We start from the raw sequence: 18,043 nt of genomic DNA, 5'->3' as shown, positions 1-18,043 counted from the left end.
ACCGTATACTGGGTTTGACAAATGACAAAATTTTAGGACACGCCCTACAGGTCTCGTTCAACAAAGAGGAAGAGTTACACCTATGAAGTGGTTATGACGTAAATGAACAAATTATCCAAACACAATATAATCTTAACAAGGCACAGCTGGGAAATTCTGCTTTTTCTTAACTGGATGAATTATAGTGTAATGTTTGCTAAGTCCAGGTAAAATGTAACCTAATTGTAAATAATTACACAGTTGTAACAAAATGCACGCAACGTTGAAAATAGGAGAAACAAAAATAGACCAAATATGTATGCTAGAAGATAGTGCAAAAATAAGATGTGCTCTAAGAAATACTAGCAATGCACTAAATTAATTCTGAAAAACTCAAATTAAAGTAAAAATGTATTTATTTACAGCAAAGTTTTTTTTCTTATTATTACTCTTATTATTTTTGCTGTCTGTAGTTTTTTTATTTTTTATTTTGACAGTACATAATGTGAAAAATGCACAGACCACTTGAATACTGGTCATAATTTAGGGCAATCTCAGAAATCTTAAGATATTCATGAATACAATGTGATGCAAAAATCTAAGAAAACATACAATAAGAATTTTATTATGTCTAATTTTTCACAGCATAGATTTAGAGATCATTTTGGTACAACAATTTTGCAGGTTAAAAGCCTGATACCAGATTTTTTGCCAAATTTGCCTTCTCCCAGTACAGATATATTGTATGAGCAGCTCTTGAGGTCAGCATAAGTCTGCTACGTGCAGAGTGCGTCTAATCATAAAACTATTCTAATAATGAGGACATGCACATTAGCATGGAATTTCCTGTTAGCTTTATCATGAGAGCAAGACTCTGCTCTGGTCTGTGAACATTGTGAAAAGCGTTTATAAACTCATCATGGTGAATAATTAGGATGTTCTGAATCAGGGGTCACCAACACGGTGCCCGCGGGCACCAGGTCAGCCCCAAGGACTACATGAGTCACCCGCACGTCGGTTCTAAAAATAGCACAACTAATGCGCTGCATCTAAAACTTAATTTTATTCTGTTGCGATTCTTTTTTTAATCACTCTTGCATTTATATAGATTTAAAAGTGACAATATCTTAAAAATATGTTTATTATACATTATGTTTAGATACTCAATCTAGATGAACGAGCTGTTTTTTTTTTTAGAGTTTACAGTTTATGCAAATGAGCCATGCAGTTTTAAGTTTCGTTTCTGTAAAATGTAAACAAATGTGCAAAAGCTGCATTAAATATGTTATACTCTCAAACGGCTGATGAGGCTCTACAGTCGTTATGGTTTATATGTTGTAAAGTTGAGTTTATTTATTCAGAAGATTTTAATTAAGAATCTGTACAATAGTGTTTAGAAATGTTGGGTTTGATCTGTACAGTGGATTGTGGGATCCAGAGCTTCCTCTGCTAAAGGGGCTCATAGTTGTTTATATTTTTCCTGGTTTATTAAATATATAATTTTTGCACTTGCGCATTTGTAAGATTATGTCAAGTGCATTTATAATTGGGATACTGATGTGGAAATGCACTCAGAGAAGCAAATATGATAATGTGATAAATAATGGCAGCTAAATATGATAAATATGATAACACTCTACTTGAAAATTTAACAGTTACTGAGATGAATAAAGTTAAGGTGCTGAATATTGATATCTGTTTCTCACCTTGCTGTCATTGTGGATAATTATTGTGAGAAATCATTAACGTGATAAGTGTCTTCACATAGATGATCATCATTAATCATTATTAATAATGTATAATTAAAAGAAAACTGAGCAAATTTGTTATTTTATTTTATTTGTTATATTTGTTATAAGAGCGTATCAAAGTGGGAGCCCTTTGTATGACTCAGTTCCCATGAAGTAGCTCTCAGTTTCAAAAAGGTTGGTGACTCTGCTCTGAATGCATTAGGTAAGTGAGGAATACTCTGGACCACTGAAAACTATTTAAAATCAACTAGTTTTTTCACGTTTTGAGACAGTCAAAATCAGGTATAGCACATTTAAAGTCTGATTCTTCCCTGTTGTAACATTATTTTGTTCTGTCCCTCACCTGTTGGTCTCCTGTTTGAGGCGTCCCAGCTGTGCGTTGAGCTGGTGGTGGGTGCGTTGATGTTCTTGGGACTGTCCTGAGTGCAGCGTGCTCACGGCGGAGGACGAGGGGTCTGTGGTGGTCACTGAGTCTTCGTGAGCTGAGGCCAAAACGTGAGCGTACTCCCCCTCCTCTTCATCCACCTCATCGTCCTTCTCTGCCCCCTCACACTCGGACGCCGGGCCAAAGTGGGTCTGCAGCTCTATCAATACAAGTTTAAGGTGAATGATTGGTAAAAAGAACAGACTTAAAGGTGCATTGTGTAACTTTCCTGGTGAGGAGTACAGAGAAGTTATTTGCTTTGCTTTGCTTGTACGAATTCTGCTATACAAATAAACTTGCCTTGCCTTGATATGTTCCACAATATGGCATTAAAAGTCTGCTTGTTTCAATGGAGACAGGTAGGTTTAATCCTTTACTGTGAAACATTCCAGGCTGAACAGTTAATTACATCTACGTAGAGACTAACATGTGGCATACCCTCTGAAAGAAAAGTTACACTGTGCACCTGTGTAACTTTTCTGTTGGGGGTTCGTCACCTCGTTGTTTCTATGGATATGTCATTGCTCTAATTAGAATGTTCCACAGTATGACATTAAACAGCTCCACCTTACATTTGTTCAATTACAGGTAGTTTTATTGTTTAAAAATACCTAGAAAAACAGGAATTCTGACAGATCTGTGGTCACCTCTCCACAGATCTGAACTGTAACTTGGTCTGATTTGGTCTCTGTGAAGATAAGTTTAATGCCAAACTGTGAAACATTCCTGACGAAGCAATAGAAGAAAAGCATTTGAGGAACCCTCCACCAGAAAATTTATACAGTGCACCTTTAAAAATTATACCAAAAACTGTTTTATGAAGTACTACGGTAGTTATATCATGCCAGTTTAACTACATATTGTATATTTTTTATCTCTTTCTTCTCTATCAAAAATGAGACGGATAGTTGTTTTTTTTTCTTGCACAAATGTTGAACAATTTTGACTCAATACTTTCTGAAGCCTTACTACTTTGTCTTTCATGTATATTGCAAAGCGCACACTCCAAATGCAGTGCAGCACTTTGAAAGCCTTCGACAAGCCTGGAAAGTGCATTACAAGTGCAAGGAATTATTATCTACTTGAAAAATATATTAATAAAAATGCTAAAACCTCTGACTAATATATGACTACTAAATATGCACTTGGTAGTTACAAGGTCAGAAATGAGGGTCCCAAAAAGAAATCTTGGCTACTGGAGTAACTGGAGTCAACATATCGGCACCTATGAGCCTTAGGAGTGTGCAGTTAGTTGCACATAATGTATAAACCATTATCAGTTATTAAGTGTACAAATGTAGGCATGTAAGGCATGTAGTACACTCCAAATGGGATAAACCAATTACCAAATTAGTGAAACTAATTCATAACTGTGAATTCTCATCTCCAGCAAAACATTGCTTATGGAGATTCTCAGCCGTTTTGTTTTTTGTAAGTCCAAGTGTAATCTTACAGATGTCCAGCAGATGGCGCTCTACCCTCCCTGTCTCACCTGGTATGAGGATGGTGATCGCCGCCTGCACAGCTCTGCGGATAATGTTGTCCATTGCAAACATCCAGTGAGGTTTGATGTGGTGATTCCTCAACACTTTATTTACCTAAAATAACAACAATTACAACATTATAAATATTTCACAATGAAAAAAAAGATAGTTGGAGGGACATCTTTTTTATTTTTCCTGACAGAATTTGGTACTTGCTTATAACCCTAGTATTTCCAGTACTAGTAATAATACACAAACCATGACATTTAGAATTTTAGTTCTAGAATAAAAAAAGTTTATCATTTCAGGTTTAGACTTGATTAGTCATTTGTAATCTTAAATGCAAACTATAGAAGCTGCTAAATGCATCAGTAAGTTTATTTACCTGCTACTTCAATGTTAAACTTAAGATATTTTCAGAATATTAAGACACCACCACATAAATAAAGTCTATTGTAACTGCTAACGTACAGTAGTATTATCAATAATTTGTTGTATTTTTGTTCTTACTGAGTCCTGGAAGCCGAAGAGCACGAGTTGTATCTGGTTGATGGAGGTGGAGTCAAAGTCGAGGTCCAGTTTGAGTTTGGAGATGGTGGCGGCCATGACTCTCCTCTCGGGGGAATGAATGAAGTCTCTGAGGATACAGATGATCTGCTTTATGTGGTCCACAGACAGCTGCAGCTCCTCACTGCCCTATGTGGAGAAATGTACACAGTTGCACTTAGTTGCATTTAGTTTTGCTTTTTTCAACACAAATGTAAAATGATCTGGTCGTGTCATCTGCATCTCTCCATGGATATAGACACTGTATATTTAATGTGACACTGAGGAACATTTCATGCAAAGCAATCACATCTCCATGGAAACAAACAGCTGATCCGTGGAGCCCATAAAAAGTTACATATTGCACCTTTAGAAAACTAATTATGAGCAAGGTCTTGACAAAATATTGCCTGGAAATAGTAATGTAATGTTTAGAGTGGCCACTAGATGCCGCCAAAGATCTACCTACTTAGATGCTCATTCATCTCATTTGGTGCAGTTTAATCTTGTATAATTAATTGTTTGTTATAAATATAAGCAAGTGCATTCATTTTCTTGGCACAATGTAAGCAAATATAATGCTATAAACATTAATATATGACAAGTTAAGCAGATTGTCGACACTACAAGATGGTTTCAAGGACATCGCAGGGGTAAATAGCTGGTTGACTGATGGTTGTTCAGCTGTGTTCAGGGACTTGGCTGTGAAGCGGACAGTCTCATCCAAAGGACATCGCTAAAGGTTTGGTCCCAGGCTCATGTTTCACTGTGGGAGACTATACTGACAGGACAAGTGCCGTTTAAAATATTACTCACTCAAGAAAGATTTGTTTTGGTTGAGAATGCCAAAGGGACGACAGTGGCAGAGTAAGTTTAACATGTGCCTTGAAGCTGGAGGGTACGGGGTTCGAACATCACCTCAGAGGAAGGACATTCGACAACCTCTACTAACCCGAAGGTCGGAGGATTGATTCCCACTCAGACCAAGTTCTGTTGCAGTTGTGGATACAATAGTAGTCTCTTACCACCTCCCAGTATACAGTGAATGAATAAAGTCTACAGTTTAGTGCTTTGAAAGACTTCGACAAGCCTAGAGAGTGCATTACAAGTGCAAGGAATTATTATTATTATTATTATCTGCTTAAAATATATATTAATAAAAATGCTAAAACCTAATATATGACTACTAAATATACTTTGGGTAGTCACAAAGTCAGAAATGAGGGTTCCAATAAGAAATCTTGGCTACTGGAGTAACTGGAGTCAACATATCGGCAACTATGAGCCTTAGACGGGTGAAGCTGGTTGTTTAAGTATAAACCATTATCAGTTATTGACATCATATGTAGGCAGTATAGCTGACAGGCTATCAATGTTTCTACTGCACGTGGTTTAACGCCTGCATGTGTAGCAACAGCTTATTTTTTTGACCTATATCTTCCTCGAGTTAGCACAAAGTTTGTTGCAATGGCAGACAAGAATAGGAGCAGTTGAAAAGAAAGTCCGTTTTTGAGGTTGAAAGAAGAAGATAAGGGGAAAAGCAGCGAGCCAATAAGGTGATTCTTGTATTCATTCCACGATGGCCGACTGAAGCAGACGCAGGGTAAAGACTGACGCATTGGTCGCAAATTCTCCTGAAGGTTTCTGCTTATTATGAAAACTACTTTTTTTTCCAAGGCTAGTAGGACTAAAACGTAATTGGCAAAGAAGAGTCTTGCTGGTAAATTCGCAGATTCCGCGCATTTTCCTACTCCTTCCCCGCTGAGGGCACGGAATGCGCACCGCTCCCCTCTCCTCTCTCCTCTCTCCTCTCTCCTCTCTCCCTGCTCCGCTCTTCTCCCTGCTCCTCACTTCTCGTCCGGATGGCTCCCCCGCTCCTCACTGTCTTGCCTATGATTGTTGACTCATGTGCAGACCGGCTGTATGTTAGGAGATGTAGCTGCGCATTTGAGGACATTGGATTTCTCGTATACAACCTTTAAGTATAAACCATTATCAGTTATTGACTGCACAAATGTAGGCATGTAAGGCTTGTAGTACATTTGATTGGTAATAGACCTACATTGAATCCAAATTCTGATTCAACTTAATATGTAAAATTCCTAAATATTTAAGGAGCTACCTGGAATGGCGATGGAGACTGCTGCTTTAGATATTAGATACATTTTGTACTCCACACCTGTATGTGGTTCTCCTTGAGGTTGGAGATGACTTTGTCCTGATCGTCGTTGAGGACTTTGTAGAGGATGGCTCGTCTCTCACTGTCTTTTTTCAGCAGAAACAGCCCCCCGTCTCTGTCCTCGGGGGAGGGGGGGATACTGCGGTCCTCTGACGAAGAGCCCTCATCAGGAACACTGCAACACAGACAAAATACAAATGATACATGAAAGGGATGGACAAGGTTAGATTTAGATTAGATTCATTTGGAGCCATGTCAAATAGATGGTATCAACAAATAAATGGTCACATTTTTATACAGCACTCAAAGCGCTTCACATCAAGGAACCACTCACACACTCATACACCAGAGCACACTAGGGAGTGAGGTGGGGTGAGTGTTGCCCAAGGAAACAACAACAGCATTCATCTGTGGTCAGTGGATCTGACCGCTCAACCGGTGATGTTTTATGTCGAGATTCGAACCAACAACCTTTGGGTCAGTGAAGAAATGCTCTACCAACTGAGCTACTGATACCATCACCTGCTTGTCTCCACGCAGATATGAAAATGCTTTGACCAGAATGTTGCTTACTATGGCATTAAACTTATCTAAGGCTAAGTTACAAGAAAGTCTGTGGAGAAAGTGTTTTTCAAGGTTGTCCAGAGGAAATACTTTGAGAAAATGAACCATTTCATCACCAACTGAAACCACAGAGCAGCGTGAGATTGAGGCCTTTCTTGTTGTGTTGACCTGGCGCCCCCTGCAGGCTGCTGTGATGCTGCAGGACACAGAGGAGGGACACATGTGACTCTTCCTCTCCTCAAACTGCCCTGACACAGATCTGCTGATTCTACATGCCCAGTCGTCCTGTTAAACTGACTGAGACACAAAGACGACTGAGACGCTGCACCAGAACTTGAATTTCCCTTTGGATCAATAAAGTATTTCTCTCTCTTTCTCTTAAGGGAATTAAGCAAAACATTCCAAGCAAAGCAATAACATCTCCATGGAGACAAGCATGTGGCAGATCATACCAGAAAAGTGACTTAATGCACCTTTAAACATGTCCAGGAACATCAGCACTTGACTGTCAACACAAGAATCACATACAGCATGTTTCAGAACAGAAGCACCAAATGGAGAGAGAAAATATGGTTGTTTGTGCAAGACTATAACTCAATAATGTCCCTATTTATCTTTTGCTAAAATTAAGTTAGTTTCAGTCTGAGTACAAACTAAACAAGCCAAATTGATTTACAACTTCATGACAATTGGGCACGTCTATTTACAGAGGCTGCAGAAGACTCTCCTGGCTACTGTGTGTGCCAAGGGAACAGAGGGGACAAGAGAGGGACAGAGAGAAGGGATGTAAACAGAGGGTGATGGATGAGAGAGGAGTGGGGTGGAGGGGAGAGAGGAGGTGGAAGAAAGAGGGGTATGGATGAAACAGGGCAGTGGGGGGATTGGAGAGAGGGAGAAGAGAGCAAAGAGATGTTAGAAAGAGAGGTGAAACCATAGACTGTATAAATCCCATAGTGTTCGGCTCCAGTCAAATGAAGCTCATTGAGGATTGTAGTTACAGGGGTGAATTTGGAGTTCCTTTTTAGAAATCGGAATTGATTTATGACAAAATAGCAAAATAAAAACACCAGGACCATGTAGAGCAGGTTATTACGACCATTTTGAGACCGAAGGGGAGACGTGATGTGAGGGGAGAGGGGGAGGAGAAAAGAAAGAGGCACGGTGAGGGGCAGGTAGGTGAAGAAGAAGCAATGGAGGAATGAGAGGAGGAGAGAGAGGGACAAAAGGCAAAATGGATGAGAAAGAGGATAGCGGAGAAAAGAAGAAAAGGGGATGAAGAAGAGGAGAATGAGACAGAGAGAGGAGAGAGGACAGAAGAGTGATTCAGCATGAACATGAGAACAGATGTGCGTAGCTACCAGTCAGGACCATAAACTCATCAGAGCCCATAATGTGTGTAGTGTTGTAAAAGGCATTGAGCTGTACAGGCACAGTGAGACCAGCTGCCATCCACACACACGAACACACACACACGTTTCATATAAATCACACTCACATACAAATACACATGATTTCATTCGCATTTTACACATAAGCTGCTGCCAGAGGTCCTTTTGTGAACTAGGGATGCAAGGACTTAGACCTAAGCCCATATTACACTGCTTTTAGATCTATGCTATAATGTTGTTTCTTCATCACAAACATACCTGGAGTTGTGTTTTGTTTCATTCACACATGTTTAACACGCAAACCCTGCATATTTAAACTGTGTTCTTCTCTCAAATAGTCCTACACATGTATAAAACAATAATCCTAACACTGCATTTCCCCATGATTGTGACATCTCTACATTAAACCGACCTGAGGTAGTTGGAGTTGGTGGGTTTGAGCAGGTTTTCAGACCCCGAGTCTTTCTTCTTCTGAAAAAACACGTCATGTTTCGGAGTCACAGTCCGGACTGACGGAGCCGTGCTCAGAGCTGCTGCCCCCGGAGGCCTCTAACTGTAACTGCACTGGTAAAGACACACTGTGGATGTAGTCTGTGAAAAGATCAGATACAAGAGGAAGATTTAGTCCAAGTGCACATTTCAGGGAGCATCAATCAACACAAACTGTAATATAAACAACTAAGCAAACTAACAATCATATATCACATATTTTGTAACATGTTTATGAAGTTTTTAATGCTTGCAAAACACACTATCAATAAAACACTGGCCATATTTAAAACATATAAGTCAGAATATGGTGTGATTGAATAAATACATCAAGATATTAAACCTTACACTCAATAAGGGGGTGTTTGTTTAACTTCTTGGTAAAAAACTTTGTGTTCATATTAGCAGTTTACGAAAATGGCTGATGATTGTTGGAGCAGTGGTCCCAAAAACAAAAGGCCAGATGATTCCTGCCCAGACCTAATGCCTTAAATGTGCACTGTGTAACTTTTCTGCCACCTACTTGTCTCCATGGAGCTATTAATGTTTTGCCTTGATTATTCCTGAGTATGGAAATAAACTTGGTAATCATACAAGACAGGTTAATTATGAAAGATATGTAGAAGCCTGCACATGGTAAGAATTCATGTTTTTAAGGGATTTTTAAGCTATAAAACATGTCTAATTCAGCAAAAGCATGGGGTATATGTTTAATGCTTCACTATGGAACATCCTAGGCAAAGAAATAACATCTCCCATGGAGACAAGGAAGTAGCAAACCCTCCACATTAGCAGTTAAATAGTGCAACTTTAAGCAAGACACTTCACCTACTTTGCCTAGTATGAATGTGGCATGTTGGTGATCAGAGAGGTCGATGGTGCAGATTGGCAGCCTCTCGTTCATCAATCTGCCCCATGGCGTGAGGTTGCGAAATGTGTGGTTGTTTGTTTGTTTTTTTGAGTGAAATAACTACAGTGAGTTAATGAGACCTGAGGGTTTGTAGGCGATCTTGCTCTTCTTCCCTTTGGCGTTCATTCTCACAAACGTGTCTCTGAGCAGGTCCACGGCGAGAGCTCTCTTGTTTGGGTCGGGCTCGAAGCAGCGAAGGATGAAGGACTTGGCCTCCAGAGACAGAGACTCGGGGATCTCTGGGTGGATTTTGAACATACCAACCTGCAAGAAAAGATGTAACCTAAGGAATCACTTTTAAAATACAGACAGTGCATATAAAGGAGTCTACAGATTCTAATAAGATCTTGGGATTTTGTTGTCCTATAGATTTTCCAGTTTTCCAGCCTAATAATAAACCAACAGTGTTCATTTACTCATCAGCTTATCAGTTTTTTTTTTGGTATGGTTTTGGCTCATGTTTCTAGAAAACAAGGTGGATTTTGTCAATAAAGGTTGCATTTAGACATTTTATCCCAAGCTTTATCAAAGTGCTGTTTTTATAGCAAGGAGAAGAGAACTAAATACTTACTTTTTCAATGTGTTTCCAAAAATATTTGAAACTGTTCAGTGTGAAAAAAATATACTAATACTAAAATGGCACAAGTGTACACAAAAATAGTCCAAATCCAAAATAATTGTGGATGTTTTTCTGATTTCAGCTGTTCCAGTAAATGTCCCTAGCATATTAGAACTGTGTAGACTTTTTTTTTGGCCCTATATTCATAGGTTTGAGCTTCCTTTATAGGCAACATTTTGAGAGACATGAGGATTTTTTTTGTTTTAAATTGTTAATTCTTATGACAACGGTCTTAATATTTCATCATTCTGAAAACCACTTATACCTTAAACATGGCGGCTTGTGGTTCTCCCAGTTCGTGAAAAGGAGGTTTCCCAGTGGCCATCTCTATGACGGTGCAGCCCAGAGACCAGATGTCCGCCGGGGCCCCATAACCACGAGGGCCCTTATCTATGATTTCAGGGGCCATGTACTGCAGCGTACCTGGAAGAACGACAGACTGATATTAACCAAACTCACAGTCAGACCAAGGAAACAAGTTCAGAAAAGGTTTAGATGACAATTAAAGTGTTTAGGTGTTTGATTTTTAACAAAAAGAGAGTGACTAACTGAAAAACTGTTGGTTAATGCTAACTTGTGACTGTAATTTTATGTGAGAAAGACTTGTTTAACAGCATGAACATATCACCTGTTTTAGTTCCAACCAAGTAAATTCTTTATGGTCAAATCGTGTTAAAATAAAGATCAGATTAAAGTCTAACAAGCCTCAGACAAAACAGTGTTGAAAATCAAACTCCTAAACATGACCACGAATACCTGAATTGATCACATGTTCCTTTAAATCCATTAAATCCATTACTTCTTAAGTTTTAACACTTTTTTGACTAATGTGTACATTGTGTGACCACCACAAAAAGAGATATACATAGAACACCCCCAGCATCACTACAAAGTATCAGTACCTCAGTGGTTGCTTTGCCAAAAGTGAATGAAACTGATCCAACGTTGACATGACTCAACAAATCCATGTTTGTCAAAAGGTCATTTAAAAAACACTATCAGGTTGTAAAAATATTCTAAGATGAATTAGAATTGTTTTTCTTGTTTTTCTTCTAGTCTAGTAACAGCTGGCATTTAAAGGTCCTATGATACGCTCTTCATTCACACATTTTTGAGTAACCCTTTAATTTTAGACTGTCTACATCTCCAAAGCTCAAAATGCTCTGTTCCACCTTGTGATGTCATGGAGTGGTAGTTTTTAAGTGAACAGCTACCTTTTACCTTTAATTCAGTAGAGATTGACAATTCCAGGGCTGAAATCTTCCAAATAATTCTAGTGAAGGTGTGTGAAAAAAAAACAAAAAAACAAAAACACAGTGGAGCACTTCCTGTATTACCACATCACTTCACAAAGTAGCAGTGTTTTCAGTTTGAGAGAAGGTTTTTGTGGTTAAGGTGTGAATGAAACAAAACACAACTCCAGTCTGTGACGAGGAAACAACATTATAATATAGAAGAGAAAATAGCGTAACATGGGCCTTATAATAACTCATTCATACAGAGTCACACAGGGACAGTATTTAAAGTATAGCTATAGCCGGTCAGTGGAGCGTATCCGTACACCAGCTAATGAAAAGTAAACACCATTCTGCTCATGCAAGATTAGCTGATGTAATTACACAGCCCAGTGGTAAATAATAGCTCCAGATGGCGTATATGTCCCATGCACTCTCTCTGTTTCCATAGACACTGATAGGACCTCTTGACATTTTAAGGGTTATTGGATATTTACACTCTGCTCGGAGAGGCCAGCATTTCTGTAGCTCCATTTATGCAGTGCAGACGGGAGACCTGGTGTGTTTAGGTAAGGGCCACTTTAAACAGCGCTTGAGAGCAGCACGGTTCATATAACTTGATCTGTTTGGTTCATTAATGGGGGGATGGTTTAGACTGTGCATTAAGGGCTGAGTGGAGTTATTTTTGTACATCAGTCTAACTCTATATTATTGCGTTTCTGCTCTGTAAACGCAATTACTTTATTTAATAGGTTAGATAGGGATGTTACAATATCTTATGTCAGTCTAAATAGTGTAAGTACAGTACTTAAGTAAAAAATGTAGGTAATGTGAGTAAATTTTAAAGTGGATACATTTGACTTTGACTTTTACTTCACTACATTTGAGAGCAGGTATCTGTACTTTCTACTCCACTACATTTTTGAGCAAGACTGAAACGTAAAAGTATTTTTTAATTATTGTCTGAGACCTGCTGAAAAACATTTATAGTTTGAGCCAAGACAAATATACAAATAAAAACAGCTAGAAAAAAATGATTCAGTTGTTTCTGTTGAACAAAAATAAGCACTAAATTTGAAATTTCATTAGATCTCAAAAGTTGTGTGAAATACTTTTACTTTTTACTCTTTAAGTACATTTTTAAACAGGTACTTTAATACTTTTAGTTTTTTATGTGAAACTTTTACTTTTTGCTCCAGTATCTGTACTTTTAATTAAGTAACAAAATAAAGTGCTTCTTCCATCACTGGATTACAACTCCTTTAAATCTAACTTTCTGAATGATAAGTAAAGTTAATGTGACATAAACAGCTTTGAAACGGGGCAAATAAGTCTAAATAAACAAATCTTGAAGCTAAAAGTAAATTCTAAAATATGGATGGTGAAATATTACAGATTTGGTGTGTTGAACTTCAATTTAAAATGTACAAGTTACCAGTGAATGTTTCTGTGCAGGGGTTGACTCCAGCCAGACGTTTGGAGGTCCCAAAATCTGAGATCTTCAAGACACCACTGTAAGTGTTCACCAGGACATTGTCACCCTGAGATAAAGAAAAATGAATGAAATACATAGGCTACAGAAAACCAACCAAATGTTACACAGGTTCCCAACAAATGGAAAGTTCTGATGGAAGATCCACCGCCTTGAATATTAGTATGGAACTTTTTTTCTTCACACTAACTCAAAGTAACTCAAACTAACTAACTATGACTTGACCCTAAATGTTACCTTGATATCTCTGTGCACGATCTGGTTTTCGTGCAGGTATCTGAGCCCCTCCAGGATCTGTCTGGTGTAGAAGATAATAGTGGCCTCCTTCAGTGGACCCCATTTGGAGGTGAGTAAAGCAGACAGACTTCCTGGAGAGAGAAGAGAAGAAGAAGTGTCAAAGATGAAATGTGAAATGAAATTATTATGAAATGGGACCAAGCACAGGTCACCAGATGAGAGATCAATATGTTCAAATCAGATTTTAATCATAATGCTGATTTATTCCTGATTATAAAAAACATTGGGCATGATGGCTTAATTGTTGCTGTTGTCGTTTGGTGTTTTGGTTCTTAAAATAAATCTAATCAGAAAGCAGAATGACATCCTATAACTAAAACCAGGTAGAAATAAAACTAAATGGGCTCTATCTGAATTAAACCCTCAACAATTAAACCTCAGCAACTGCAGCCAATCATGAACAGTGCTAGTGTAGCCTTTGCAGCTCAGAGAGGGAATTCTGGAGGTTTTGAGCTTTCACATGAGGCCTGTCCTTATATTGAGAATGAGAAAAACTTATATGTGTCCTCTATATGTAGACAAAGGCACTGGCAACTCCAGTTCGATTGTGGTTGTAGTTCTTTTTTATACGTAGGTTAGTTTTATAAGTAGGGATGTAACAATAACCGAAATATCATGATATCGTGGACCATCATAATATACCGAATTACAAGTCTCTTTGCTTAAATTAAGAGTTATGGTGCAGCAAAAAAGACAGAGAACGTTCAGATTGTCATTAAAAGATCAGATACAGGTCACATAGAGGCCAAAAAATCGGATTTGGGTCACTTCAGGCTGCAGTCTGAACGCAGCCATAGACCATGATCCCCTGCTCCATTTCAGTGTAGACTACATGAAGAAATAAGTACTTCTAAGCACTTTTAAATCTTAGTTCTTTGGATTAAATCTTGTCAAGGCATTTTAAGAAGAAAAAGTAGCATATTAACAGTTTTGTTAGTTTCCACACAATAATATATATAATATATATATATATAATATATATATAGTATAAATAAATATTGTACCAAGAGATTTGGATATCGTTACATCCCTAATTGTGAGCCTCCCCACCATATCGTGAGCTTTCCCACGATATCGCAATAAATATCGTACCATGAGGTTCATATCCTATCGTGAGACTTGGATATCATTACACCCCTACCAGTAAGAGCACAGGCTACCTATTCTACCCTTAAGTAAATATTTTAATCAGTTTATTATTATTAGTTTTGTCAACACGAGCTTCACCTCCAGGCACTTGCTCCATGAAGATCTTGATGTATCCGTCCTCAGAGACAGATCCCAAATACTGGACGATGTTCCTGTGTTTCAGATACTTGTGCAGGGCAATCTCCTCGTGAAGAGGCTGGGAGTACCTGGTTCACACACACAGTAACAGACAGTTTTATGAGAAGCAGTTTAATTTCATACTGTTTTAGGATTAAGTTGGATATAGTCTCACCTGCTGTCTCTCTCTGGGATTTCCTTGATGGCGATTCGGACCTGGTTACTGAGGTCTCTCCCGGCGTACACCACTCCATACGTGCCTCTGCCCAAAACCACTCTGTCCCCATTCTCATTAGTGTCATACTCGTACTGGAAAATATAAAAGCAACATTTTAAGATTCATTTTAGAAATAACTTTACTTCCAAAATTACTTTTAGGCCACATAGTCAAATAAGAAAAATTATATATTTGGTTTCTATTGGGAACTTTAAAGAGGAAAAAATGTAATTTGGCAATAATTTAAAAATTTTTTAGCGCTCTTACTTCAAGTGTATCGCCATCCAGTTCTCCCTCCAGTTCGACAGCGTTGCCAGTGCCATCAGAAATCATCTCTTTGACCATAGTGCAGAATCTGACCGTAACCACAAGGCACATCTTATTATTAGACACAGTTTTATAGATCTTTGTAAAACACCAGCACAGACACCTACACAGACACATCTAGAGGAGACTGGCCTCACCGACCGCACTGCTCCTCCGTCGAGTAGTAGATCTGGAAGTCATCGGAGTTATCGTGGACGTACAGGAAGCAGCAGCGCTCATCGAACTTACTGATACTACAAAAGGATACAAAAATAAAATTCACCTTAAAATGAAAATATAACGATACTTTCCCAGTATATCTGTTTTGTGTGAATGTAGACACAACTATTGCAATTAGGGATGCAAGATTAATTGCAAAGGCTGCAATTTTAAGAAACAAAATACTTATATACTTAAATAATGAACCTGGAAGAGAGGAAAATCTGTGTATCATTCGTTAATTCGTTTTTCAATATAAAACCAAAAATAATAAAATGAAAAAAACAACATTTTTTTCTTTATTATTTGTCTCCAAAACCAAAATGAAAAACAAAACAAAACGGATAACGATTATTTTTTTAAATTTTCGATTTTGTGTTTAAATGAATGATGGAAAAAATTGATAACAGCTGTTTCTCGTTTCTGTTCCGTTAAACTGCGATGCCAGACTGAACCAGGACTGAAACAGGACTAAACCAGCTCTAAACCAGGTCTAAACCGGTGTCAGTCCTAGTCTCAGTCCTGGTCTCAATCCCCGTCTCAGTCCCGGTCCTGGTCCAGTCCCAGTCTCGGTCCTAAACCAGGACTACACCAGAACTGAACCAGGACTAAAACAGGACTGAACCAGGAGTGTTGTAAACTGTCGGGTGATCAGGAAACTGGGACCAGACTGGGACCAGACCGGGACTGAGGCCAGGACTGAGACCAGGACTCAGATCTGATTTAGTCCTGGTTCAATTCTGGTTTAGAGCTGGTTTAGACCTGTTCAGTCCTGTTTTAGTCCTGGTTCAGTCCGGCATCACAGTTTACGTCACAAAATTTTTTTCTTTACTCATTTAAACACAAACTCGAAAAATGAAAAAAAAAAAAAAAAGAATCCTTATCAATTTTTTCATCTTGGTTTTGGAGAAAAATAATAAGAAAACAGTTGTTTTTTAATTTTCTTATTTTTGGTTTTATAGTGAAAAACAAATGAACGAATGATACACGGACTGAGGAAGGCTTCACTATAATTGCAATCCTGATTTCCAAAGTTTAATTACAATAATAATCAAATGACTCTTACCTGATTCCTTTAATGGACTGTGCAGTGAAGTTCCACTCATGTATCCCCTTCTGAAATAATGCAATGTTTAGCGTGTCAAATGAACATACAAAGCTAACGTTGATAGCATGATTTAAAATGTACTGCTGACCGTTTCGGCTGGAGACACATGCCATATAGACACATTCTTCTCCTCAGCTTCATTGTTAATAGAAACATACGAAGGCTGGTAAACTTTGGTGGGCTCCAGTATTAATACCTGTAAGTTAAATATCGGTTAAACTTACATTATAATTATTATGTAAATTGTTTTGTGTATATGTAATTCTATTCGTACTGGAAATCGGAGGCGGTTGGTCGTGCCTTGAGTGGCTTCTACAATGATGTCCATCCAGAAGTTGAGTCTCTCTCTCAACGGGGAATGTTCAATAGACTGTTTTTTGAATCGTTGGATCAGCTGCAGGTTTTGTACCACAGATTTCAAATACCTGAACAAGAAAAGCAAAGAAAAACATGGATAAAAATGAACACAAGTAAAAGCATAGATATGTATTTATGTATGCATGCATTTTATTTTATTTATCCAACTAGTCTAGACATTTTGAGCAGTGTTTTTTAAGTATGATCCTTATAATCTGACTTATTCAACTATAAGGTTTGCAGTATTTTAAGATAATATTTTATCCATACCAAGTCAAAAAAGCTTCAAGTAAGTAGCTTGAAGTCAGGAGACACCAAACCATTTCAACTACAGGAATTGTGGCAGGTTATTTATTTTTTTTATACATTTTGAAAGCTAATTGTGACTTTTGAAAAGACTTTATACAGAGGTGAGTGAGGAAAAAAAAAGTCAGCATTAGGGATGTAACAATAATCGAGATATCGAGATATCGTGATATCGTATCGTCAAAGTTCTCACAATAATATCATGGACCATCACAATATATCGAATTACAAGTCTCTTTGCTTAAATTAAGAGTTATGGTGCAGCAATAGCTAAAAAAGACAGAGGCTTTGCTCCATTTCAGTGCAGACTGCATGAAGAAATAACAGTTCTAAGCACTTTTAAGTCTTAGTTCTTTGGATTAAGTCTTGTCAAGGCATTTTAAGAGGAAAAAGTAGCATATAAACAGCTTTGTTAGCCTCCACAAAATATCGCAATAAATATCGTACCGTGAGGTGTATATTGTGAAAATATTGTACTGAGAGATTTGGATATTGTTACATCCCTATTCGTGAGCCTCCCCACCATATCGTGAGCTTTTCCATGATATCGAAATAAATATCGTACCGTGAAGTTCATATCGTGACAATATTGTATCGTAAGACTTTGATATCATTATACCCCTAGTCAACATATCAATAAAAATGGAAATTGGGTGATCTATTGTACGTGAATTGGACAAAGTTACTGCAATGAATTTCTATTCTTTACATGACATCAAATAAAATATTCTTACCAAATGGGAGGCTTGAGTTTAAAGAGTTTCTCAGCAGCTTGTGTGGCTTTGGGAACATCGTGAGCAAGCATGCTAACTGTGAAAAACTGACCAACGTCCCAGTAATTATTCATTTTCTCCAAAGAGCCTTTACGCCCGAGCAGACTGTTCAACCTTACACCTATGACAGAATT

At 38.0% G+C, this 18,043-nt stretch overlaps 1 protein-coding gene across 1 annotated transcript in view; it reads right to left on the bottom strand.

Moving 5' to 3' along the window:
• Window positions 1-18,043, bottom strand: part of map3k15 (mitogen-activated protein kinase kinase kinase 15) — a 40,437-nt gene that overhangs the window by 11,767 nt on the left and 10,627 nt on the right. The window contains 18 exon segments of the mRNA XM_055151008.1: window positions 2,074-2,314; window positions 3,647-3,752; window positions 4,149-4,334; window positions 6,364-6,538; window positions 8,728-8,802; window positions 8,804-8,906; window positions 9,795-9,978; window positions 10,599-10,756; window positions 13,004-13,109; window positions 13,298-13,428; window positions 14,585-14,712; window positions 14,799-14,932; window positions 15,108-15,195; window positions 15,305-15,400; window positions 16,432-16,481; window positions 16,562-16,669; window positions 16,748-16,898; window positions 17,871-18,030. Coding sequence (XP_055006983.1) covers window positions 2,074-2,314; window positions 3,647-3,752; window positions 4,149-4,334; window positions 6,364-6,538; window positions 8,728-8,802; window positions 8,804-8,906; window positions 9,795-9,978; window positions 10,599-10,756; window positions 13,004-13,109; window positions 13,298-13,428; window positions 14,585-14,712; window positions 14,799-14,932; window positions 15,108-15,195; window positions 15,305-15,400; window positions 16,432-16,481; window positions 16,562-16,669; window positions 16,748-16,898; window positions 17,871-18,030 — 2,380 coding nt within the window.

This window comes from Boleophthalmus pectinirostris, unplaced genomic scaffold (genome assembly GCF_026225935.1).
Source record: "Boleophthalmus pectinirostris isolate CB_2022bp ecotype Guang Dong unplaced genomic scaffold, ASM2622593v1 HiC_scaffold_15, whole genome shotgun sequence".
NCBI classification, from domain to species: domain Eukaryota; kingdom Metazoa; phylum Chordata; class Actinopteri; order Gobiiformes; family Gobiidae; genus Boleophthalmus; species Boleophthalmus pectinirostris.
The sequence above is the reverse complement of the archived record's forward strand: the minus strand, read 5'-3'. Positions and strand labels throughout refer to the sequence as shown.